The sequence below is a fragment of the Schistocerca gregaria genome, chromosome 6, assembly GCF_023897955.1.
Source record: "Schistocerca gregaria isolate iqSchGreg1 chromosome 6, iqSchGreg1.2, whole genome shotgun sequence".
Taxonomy (NCBI): Eukaryota; Metazoa; Arthropoda; class Insecta; order Orthoptera; family Acrididae; genus Schistocerca; species Schistocerca gregaria.
In genome coordinates this window covers 391,547,594-391,558,268 of record NC_064925.1, presented here as the reverse complement: position 1 = coordinate 391,558,268, position 10,675 = coordinate 391,547,594, and the positions used below count along the sequence as shown (strand labels likewise).

At 49.5% G+C, this 10,675-nt stretch overlaps 1 protein-coding gene across 1 annotated transcript; it reads left to right on the top strand.

Annotated features, from left to right (window-relative positions):
- Positions 1 to 432: 432 nt before the first annotated feature.
- LOC126278894 (nematocyst expressed protein 3-like) lies at positions 433 to 969 on the top strand. The gene has a single exon (XM_049979168.1). The coding sequence runs from the start codon at positions 433 to 435 to the stop codon at positions 967 to 969; it is 537 nt and encodes a 178-aa protein (XP_049835125.1).
- Positions 970 to 10,675: the final 9,706 nt, after the last annotated feature.

Here is a 10,675-nt window from a genome sequence, read left to right as displayed (position 1 = left end):
TCCTGTATTACTACGGGTTCCACGGAGGCCGACCTCCTCTGAAATCGAAGAGTGGATGTTCAATGAACTGCGTATAGAGGAGGAAGAACAAGAAGGGCTGATGGTCGATTTTACATTGTATAGTTTGTTCATAAAGTTAAAAACAGTGATACGGGGTGAAACCCTTATGTACACTCATGGGGGAGTACGAAAATTGAAGCAGAGACGGCGCAGTGAGTAATGTGAACATCTCCTTCGCCGGATATGGTGTGTGTCATTTAAAAGTGTACAACCTTCCGTTCGAAGTGCCTGACGACGAAGTGGGACGTTACTTGCGTCTTTATGGCTGTTAACCGAGAGTTCTGGGGTGCTGGCCACCGGACTCAGGCGTCAGAGCAGTGACGATGTTTTCTGAAAAAACACGTGCCTCCGTTTGTAACGATCGGTGGGCATATGGGGGTCGTGCAATACAACGGCCAGCCCCAAACGTGCTCAATCTGCAGCTCCACGGAGCACATGAGGGCAACCTGTCCGAGGAGCAGACGTCCGGCGCAATTGCCGCGCACAGAAGCCGCGGATCCACCCCGAGAAAACGTCACTGCCAGCTACGCTGGAGCGGTAACACGCGACGCTCCACGAGTTCACGAGACGACCTCAGCGGAAGCGGCTGCCCCGTCAGCCGCCGCCACGGAGAGCCCAGCGGCTCCCCCGGCCGTGGCCAGCGCAGGTAGCGCGGGGGAGAAACGCCAGCTGAGCTCCGACTCGGAGTGTGAAAGTACAATGGAGACCGACGCAGCCCAGGCCGCCGCCCCCTCCCCCGCCACCCGGCGGCCGAGCATCGCGGAGGTCAGCGCCCCCGCCCAGCAGACAGCCGCGCCTGCCAACAGCCCTGCCGCACAGGCCGGGCCCAGCGCCGACGTCGCCACGCCGTACAGCGAGACGCGTGAGCTCGCCATCAAAAAGCAAGTCACCAACTGGCCCGCATTCTGAAGGAATCAGAAGACGAGCCGAAGGAAAACAACGTGGACGTCCCGGCCTCAGTTAAAGCCAAAAAGCGCCGGAGCAAGAGACGAAGTCTCAGCCGAGAAAAAGACGATGACGAGTTGGACGTATCTGAAGCAGAAGAGTCAGATACGGCACCCACAAGCAAAAAGGCAACAGCCCCCAAAGCAGAGGACGTAGTACTACGGCCAGAACGGCCACAGCACACTACGGACCCGCCTCCACAAAGCGCCTAAATGCAACAGGGCTCCGTATATAACGTAATTACGTGCAAGTGAATCGAATGACCGCCCCATTAAAATTAGACGCACTTACCGACTTCCTGCAGCACAAAGCCGCAGACGTGCCTATGTTACAGGAGGTGGTCTCGACGGCTATAGAATAGGGTGTCCATTCGTCCCGTTTTTCCCGGGACAGTCCCGTTTTTTACCAAAATGTCCCGCTATCCCGAAAGTTTTTTGGGGGACGCTCAAATGTCCCGTTTTTTGTGATTCCGCTTGGCTATTTATTACCCTAGGAATGACTTTCATCATACCCCAAACATGTACCCAACTGTCAAAAATAGCAAGCAATTTTAAACGCACTATAGGTGACGAATAACAACAAAGATTCTTTACTTCTAAATCGATCCACTGAATCCGTTCTTTCGGTCCAGAGATACTCTACACCACTGATACTTGATCTCTGGCTTTCCTCACCACACTGTTAATGTTTTGCACTATGCAACCACTGTTTCATTATGCCAAAACGAAAGTGTAATTTTAACAGCAATATAAAAAGCTAGTTTCCTTTTATCACTGGTAGTGGAGATACAGTAGAATGTACGTTGTGCAGATGAAAATTTGCTATTGGTCATGGTGGAAGGTATGAAATTGTGACTCACATTAAGACGAAGAAACATCGCATGATGAGTGATCAAACGAAAAGAGCAAATAAATGCGTGAGTAACTATTGCGTAAACTTAAAATCAGTAACAGAAATGGATAGGCAGTTGGCAGCACAAGAAACTACGTTTGCATACCACAGTGCAATGCATAATCATAGCTTTAAGTCAATTCACTGTATTACAGCAGTTGTTAAAAAACGTGTTTCCTGTCGAGGGACGAAGGTGGACTCGGTCTGACGGACGTAAAAACAAAATGCGCGGCACTGCTCCTACACCGTGCGATGAAAATGAAGCACCAGAATAACAAGAGCATAACGTCCAGCCTGATCAACGAATACAAACCGGAATCTGAAGATGCTCCAGTGGACACCACCCACATTCCATTCAAGTTTCGGCACATAAAACAGATGGCAATCGACAAGAGTTACATCACCGCAGTTATTGCCAACCCACAACAAAGAACGGCGAGGAAGATCTACAGCGCTCTGAGGGGGAAGGCAAGAAAGTCCAAAATAGAGACGAGACTTCCAGATCACGACTGGCCACAGGTCTGGAAGAACGTCTCGGAACGGACACTTCCGGAGCACGCCAGGGACACGTCGTATAAAATCATCCACCAAACAGTGCCGACAAACGAGAAACTGGCACGCATAAAAATGCGGGAATCCCCAAACTGCGAACTCTGCGACCAGACCGACACCATCGAGCATCGGTATGGCTGCAGAGAGAGCGGGGAAACATGGGCGACAGCGAGAAGAATGATCGCCCACATCAACAGAACCGACGAGACGGCGATACATGTCTCAGCTGTCACTGTTCCGGACGCAAAGCCTTTCCCCAACGCAAAACGCCTGGCCACAATGTGGATCATCGCCATGACGGCACACGCCATCGTCAGCAAATGGCAGACCGACAAGGCGCAGTTCCTCACGGACCTGTGGGGGTAACACAGTAGGGCCAAACGATGCCCCAAGTACCGCGAGACCTTACTGAGCTTCCTGCAGGTATCGCTGGACGCCGCCTTCCGAGACGCCTTCAACACGACGTGACCGACGCCCTCCCACAACACCCACAACCCAGTCGCTGAGGACGTCGCCCACCGATCCCTCCAGAGCCCCGACGGCATGAGTGCTGTAGCGCAGAAAGCGTTTACGAAAATGTGCACAAAGTGAAAGTGTGTATTTGTAGCAGTGCCAAAGTGAGAGTGACGTGTGCCAATTTTAGTCATACAGTGTCCAATAGCCAAATAAAGCAGGCAAAAGGAAATGATCAGCCATTTAATTAGCGCAAAGGATACAAAGATGGGTTCCAAGAAAACAACAAAATGTCAATAGTATATTTCATGTAATTAATGTGTTCTCTCACTCACATCCTCTCTCTCTCTCTCTCTCTCTCTCTCTCTCTCTCTCTCTCGCTCTTTCCACTCAAGGTACATTTTCCCTTTCTCTTTATTTTTTTTAGTGTTTTTTTATTTTGTTTTTTTTTTGTTTTTGTTCTATGATTTGTTTTGTTGTGTTTCAATTCCTGTGCTGTATGTATATATATAAATTTTTGCCCATCATGTGCCTAACGTAGCAGGCCTCCTAGCAACTAACAATAATTTTAACATTAGACATTCTTTGAACCAAATTCCGTGAAAACTGTTGCGCACACCCTTATGCAATACATTAATAATCTCCTGCATTCACGAATTTACTCACATAGATGTTTCTCGTCTAGATTCACCATTTCGCCTTTGACAAACATATAGCGAACATGCCAAAATAGGTGCATTTTAAATACCATAGAAGAAAACTAGTGTTTTTTTCATTTAAAATTAAAAAAAAACGAAGTATCGAAAGTTTTGCAATTAAAAAGACATTAACAACAGACAGGAACAATCTATCTGAAGGACACTCAGATAGTAAAAGTGTTGTAACTCAACCAAAAGACTACCAAAAGAACAATCAGAACAGAAAACAAGAAAATGAATTATCACCGTTCAAAAATAAAGCACACCATTTAATGTAAAGATTTGTAATTGTTAAAAAATGTAAATAAAAGTTTATATACGTGACAAAAAAAAAATTTTAAGTCGCCAGCCCTGCCAGACCTCTTCCATAACAATTTTGGACTCGGTTCGAAGAAGAATGTGCTAAGGAAGATTTGATAAAAGTCTCTGAAAATAACAAAACAGTACGGATCGACAGAAATGTTGTGAAATACTTCAGGGCTTATTGTTCTGTAGCAGTGTACAACTGCAAACTTGTAAACAAAAATTTCTCTTTCGTCGCTAGAAGAGATGGATGCTTTGGCGACCCTCCTGTGTCTTGTGTCCCTGTTTTCGCACAGCTCTACTGGCCGCGAACGGCGTCTCGGTCACGCCCGTTACGCCCACGCTCGTCTCGTAGATGTTTGTTGTGCTTGTGGTGTCATATGAGCCACGACCCGAACGGCAGTCGAGCAAAGTCGGGTCGGAAGGGGACAGGTGCGAATGCACTGTACAAATCACCCATATATCTGGAAGCGTGCCGCGCGGCGTGTGTCAGGTGAGGAAGCTGCCGGGGGCGCTCTGCAGCAGGACACTGCTACACCCCGCACAGCCCCACGCCGGATAACAGGAACAAGATGCGTCGCCCGCGAGTGTCGGACGCCGCACGCACCAAGCGAAACGAGTGACAGGCGGCGCACCGAGCAGCCGTGTGTCTCACGCAAGTGGCGGCGCGCCCGCCAGTTCGGCAGACGCCTCTGAGACGGCGGGCGCGCACTCCGCGCCGCCTTCGAGGCTCCAGCTGTTGCGGAAGGACGTGCTCTGCGTCAAATGTGTCACCGATAACTGCGATTGTGTGTGTTGGGAGAAGAGGCAGAGGCGTTGAATACACCGGTTCTCGTACGATCACCGAAGTTAAGCAACATCGGGCCCGCTTAGTACTTGGCTGGCTGCCCGCCTGGCAACACCTCGGTGCCGAGCGAGCAGTACTTCCTTGTGCGACTTGGCCGGACGTGTGTTCGGCTCGTGCCTGTAACACCTTCGAGTGCTGCAGGCGGTGTCTCCGTCGCGTGTTTGGTGCTGCGAGTCGCAGCGTTCTTTCCATCTACTTATTACTGTAAGTTTATTGACGCATTATTATGAATCGGAATAACTCCGTACAATGTGTTTTTGATAGGAACGCGGCTAGGCCGTCGCCGTTTGATGTGCATGAATGGGTCTTTTCAGAATTGCGTATTCCCGAATCTGATTTGGTGGGCATCCAGCTGGATTTTATTCAAAACTCTGTGTTCTTGAAACATCCGACCTCGTATTTTGTAGACAAGCTCGTTACGGAAAGTGGTGGCACTAAGAAGTTTAAGCACGTGGACGGTACTTTGTCGGATGTGTTGATTCTACATGCGGGCTTCGGCATTCGCAATGTGAAAGTTTATAATGTTCCGTTCGAATGCCCCAATGAGGCCATTGCTCGTAAACTCGGAGAATTTGGCACCGTTCTTAGTGTGGAGAATGAGTATGGCCTGCAGGTTTTAGGTACCGGGTTCTCAGTGGTGTTCGGACGGTTCGTGTGGACTTGAAGAAACATATACCGTCGTATTTGCTCATTGCTGGCACGCGAGCTTTCCTCAGCTATAGTGGGCAGCCGCAGACGTGCTCCGTGTGTGGCAAAACGGATCATTTGCAACAGACCTGCACTTTGTGCAGGCCGGCGCAGCTGCCGCGCGAAGCCGTTGACACCACCACGTATGCAGGCGCGTTGGTTGGAGCCCCCTCGCTCGCCCCGCCCAACCGACAGGTTTCTGCCTCTCCTGTGGTTGTCACTCCTATGTCCGAAACTGTGACTCCCCCGGTTGTGTCAAAACAAAGTTTACCTGCGGAACGCACCCCTAGCGAGGTCCGTATTGCTGATTTACCAGCTGTCAGCGTTCCGAAAGTCCCCATTGCGGAGACTTCTGAAATGTTGGCCGAGTCACCGCGGCCGATTTTGGTCCCCGCCCCACCGATAGACAAGCGGAAATTGCCGTCACAGCCGGGCCCGTCCACGGCCGGCGAGGCAGTGCCGAGAGTGAAGTGTCCCAAGTTTCCACTCAGTCCTCCCCTGCCGATCCAAAACCGAAGCGTAGGAGGTCTAAGAAACGTTCGAAAACGGCGCCCACTGAGGGCGTCGACGTCTCCTTCGAACAGGCCATTGAAGGACTGACGGACACTTTGGTCCAAGAGCGTCGTGACGCGCCTTTCGTGCACGGTCTACCTGTGTCATTGCCCGCCACCCCGCTTCCCGGGCCGTTCCGGACACCGCACCTGATCCTTCGGACACTATGCAGTGGTCTGAAGATGTGGAGGAGGATCAATTCTTTTAGTTACGCTTAATATAAAGAGTCCACCCTGACGCGTGCCTTCCACCAGTTGCGCGTCCTAACGCTTAATGTCAATAAAATCCGCGGTGACCGTAAAATTAACACCCTTTTACAATTTTTACAATCTGCTCGTTGCGATGTGGTTTTCCTTCGAGAAATTACAGCTGACGTTGTCCCCCATCTTACTGCCTATAATGTTATTCTTAATATTGATCCGGAAGCGACCTTAGGTACAGCTATTTTAATCACGCCCGGGGTAGAGTATAAAAACATAGAAATTTTACCGAATGGACGAGGGTTGGCATGTGTTATCTGCGACATATATTTTGTTAACGTGTACGCCCCCTCTGGAACTGACAATAAACGTCTGAGGAGTACTTTTTTCCATCATGATTGTAAGATGTCAGGCAAATCCAACACCTTCCATGAAAACCCTGACATGATAAGCAAATCCAGTAGTATGTCACATAGCTCCGAATAAATCGTGACCATCTGCATCGGAAGGCATAAGGCTCTGTTGTCCGTAGCAGGCCTTTTGATCCCACGTTGAAGGAACCACTTTCATTGTACCATTTACAACGAGCCCGTCTGCGACGTGAAAAACTTTTATTCAAGAACTGGATTACGCGTGACGGTTTTAAGACTTCACATCGACGGGTGATTCGGGAAGAAATTTATGATCACTATTCTACCCTCTTTCAATTTCAACCTTTGAATGACGCCTCCTTGTAGACGTTTTTACACGACATTCCTTCTATTTTAACGCGTCAGGATAGACTTCTTTTAAATGAGCGTTTTACAGCTGCTGATTTTTCCGCCGCCGTTAAGGCTATCCCGAAGGGAAAAGCCCCTGGCAATGACGGTATCCCTGTGGAATGTTATGCGAAGTTTTCCGGTCTTTTAACTGACACTTTCGTTGAAATGGTTAACGAAATACATAATGGTCTCGATGTGCTGGAAGAATATTTAGAGGGTCTCATCATCCTCATCCCGAAAACGACTGCCACCCTAAGTGCAGTGACTTTACGGCCGATTACTCTATTAAACGCCGATTATAAAATCGTAGCACGCTCCTTTTCACACCGTTTGTGGCCGGCGTTGAAGTCCGTCATTAGTCCTTCTCAATCGTGTGCCGTACCTGGACGGACTATATATGATGCTGTCCTCGCGTATCGTGATTGCATCGCTTATGCCACGTCACGCCGTGGCGGCCGGGCTGCGATACTCTCCATTGATTTTCACAATGCGTTTGATCGAATCAGTCACGAGTACTTGCGGCGGGTCATGTCTAAATTGGGGTTTGGTTTAAAATTCACGCGTGTGGTCTCCCACCTTTTGCAATCGGCTACTTCCAGAATCCTTATTCATGGCCAGGCCGGTGATATCCTCAGGATGAACAGATCCGTCCGCCAAGGGTGCCCGCTTTCCATAGGGTTATTCGTTTTAGCTTTGGATCCTCTGCTCCGCTCCGCAAAATAACGAATGTTTGCCACAGCGTCCCGTTTGGTACGGGTTCGCTTGTTTGTCGGGCGTATGCGGATGATTTGGGAGTTTTTATCCAACGTCCCGCCGATATAGACACATTACGACTCATCCTTCACCAATTTGAAACGGCATCGGGTGCGGTTGTGAACCCCCGTAAGTCCGTCTTACTGCCGCTTATTGCGACCATGAGGGCTGTCCCTCGTGATTGGTACGCCATAAAGTTGCGACATACAATTCTCGGAATTCAGATGACTGCAAATGTACAACAGATGGCAGTGTTAAATTGGCGCGCGGTGTTATATTCTGTTCGAGCGGTGACTCAGGTTGCCGCCAAACGAAATTTAAAATTGATGGAGAGGGTTTCGTTTGTTAATACCCAAATGTTGGCCAACGCTTGGTACTTGGCTCAAGTTTGGCCGGTGCCGAAGGAGATCGAACGGGTCATCAAGCATGCTGTTTCTTGATTGGTCTGGAGAGGCGAAATCTTTAAAGTCGCCTACAATATTTATACGCTTCCGCCGGACAGGGGCGGCCTCGGTATGGTTGACTTTCCTTCCAAGTGTGCTTCTCTTTTCCTCCACCGGACCAACTGTGTAATAGCGAATGCCGGGCTGTGCCCCACGTCGGTACTTTTCGACCTTTACCGCCCTGCTTCTCTCCGCGCGCCTGTCTCTGTCCAGGCTATCCCGTACAAATTGAATTTCGTTCGCCAGTATTTCCTCCACACCAGCTATCTGATAGATGACGACCGGCGCAGGGGTAGCGTCAGCGCCTTCGCAGACGCTCCGCGGCACTCCGCCGTCTAATAAATGGGAGTTGAGGCTGCCGCAATACGATTGGCGGACGGTGTGGTCCAACATTTCCAGTAAATTGTTGTCCCCAGATGTTCGGGATACCTGGTATAAAGTTGTGAACCGCACCGTTGCCACGAATGCGAAACTCCACGCAATCAATCTCCTCCCGAGTGGCCTCTGTAGGCGGTGCGCGGCTGAGGACACGATCGAACACCGTTTTGTGTGCCCCCAGTTTAAAGAGGTGTGGGATGCCACCTGTGAGATGTTGGCGTTGATCAATAGGACCACCCCGCGTGCCATACAACCTTTGTGTATCCTGGTTCCCGACTGCTGGCCGTATCCTGCCACCAAGAGAAACGCTACCGTGTGGATCGCCGCGCATGCCGCACATGCGATTTTCTCTCTCCGATTCATGGATCGCTTGCAGTTTTTGACGTATCTTTGGGACTATTATGGACGGGAGAAACAGAATCCGCAGTGTGTTTCCAATTATGCCCGATTTTTAGATGTCCCTTTACGGACCGCCTTTACCAATTTACATATTTCTCTTCGGCCGTGATTATGTACTCCCCATTCCACTGTTCCTTTTGGTGGGATGTGCGGAATGGTACATTGTTCTGTTTTCTTGATGTCTGACAGTAATTTTGTCTCACCTGATCGACTTTTCTTCCGCCATTTTGGGTGGTTGTCCTTAGAAATGTCCCTTTTGGTCTTCTCTCCTAGATTTGACGCTTGTTACCTACTGTTGACTTTTAACTTTTTGCGACTATTGCCGGACTGTCATTCAATTGTCCCTGAAATGTGAGACGGTACTTAAAGGTACTTTGTGTTGATATGGTTGCCTCCTGGGCTCGGAAATCAAACTTATCGAGAAGACGAAATATGTTTGCTGCTGCCGAATTGCGTGGACTTAACCATTCCCGCGCGCCAGACATGTTTGGCATGTTTCGTGTGATCGTTGTTTGTGTTATTTTTTGAGAGTCACTTTCTTTGCTTTTCTTTGGCGGCGGTGGATCTCCGCTGCCGAATTGTGGCCATTGCCCCCTAGAATGGTTTTTATTTGTGTTTCGCGTCTCGTTCTTCATTTCTCACGTTATTACCACACATTCCAATTACCTTATTTGTTCCCACTTGGTTTTGGACACATTTCCGCTGACCACATGGTTCTTTGTTTTCTTAAAGGATCAACATCAAAGAAAAAAAATAAAGAAAAAAATAAAAAAAGAAATCATGTCAAATAATAATAAAGAGAGTACAACACACCACTACTTCCGTTATTCCCAGTTCTCGGGTTGGGGGGGGGGGGCGGGGGGGGGGGGCGAGGGAGACACTGTGGCCAGGCATCGGATTGCGACCCCTGCCCGCTTTGCCTCCACCGCCACCCCGGGCCTGATCTTACAAGAAAGTATATTTAGTTTAGGGAAAAAAAGGGTGCTCTTGGTAAAAAAAAGGGTCCTGTTGCTCCCCTTCATTTTCTATTTTTTATGTCGCTAGCCCAGACAGCCCTCTTCTCATACTACCTTTCTGTTGTGACAAAGAGGCTCCCATAACAATTTTGGACTCGGTTCGAAGAAGAATGTGCCAAGGAAGATTTGATAAAAGTCTCTGAAAATAACAAAATAGTACGGATCGACAGAAATGTTGTGAAACACGTAAGAGCTTATTGTTTTGTAGCAGTGTACAACCGCAAACTTGTAAACAAAAATTTCTCTTTCGTCGCTAGAGGAGATGGATGCTTTGGCGACCCTCCTGTGTCTTGTGTCCCTGTTTTTGCACAGCTCTACTGGCCGCGAACGGCGTCTCGGACACGCCCGTTAGGCTCACGCCTGTCTCGCAGATGTTTGTCGTGCTTGTGGTGTCATATGCGTCACGACCTGAGCGGCAGTCGAGCGAAGTCGGGTCGGAAGGGGACAGGTGCGAATGCACTGCACAGATCACGCATATATCTGGAAGCTGCCGGGGGCGCTCTGCAGCAGGACACTGCTACACCCCGCACAGCCCCACGCCGGATAACAGGAACAAGATGCGTCGCCCTCGAGTGTCGGACTCCGCACGCACCAAGTGAAACGAATGACAGGCGGCGCACCGAGCAGCCGTTGCGGAAGGACGTGCTCTGCGTCAAATGTGTCACCGATAACTGCGATTGTGTGTGTTGGGAGAAGAGGCAGAGGTGTCTTCTGTCGTGCGGCTGCAGTATAAGGGT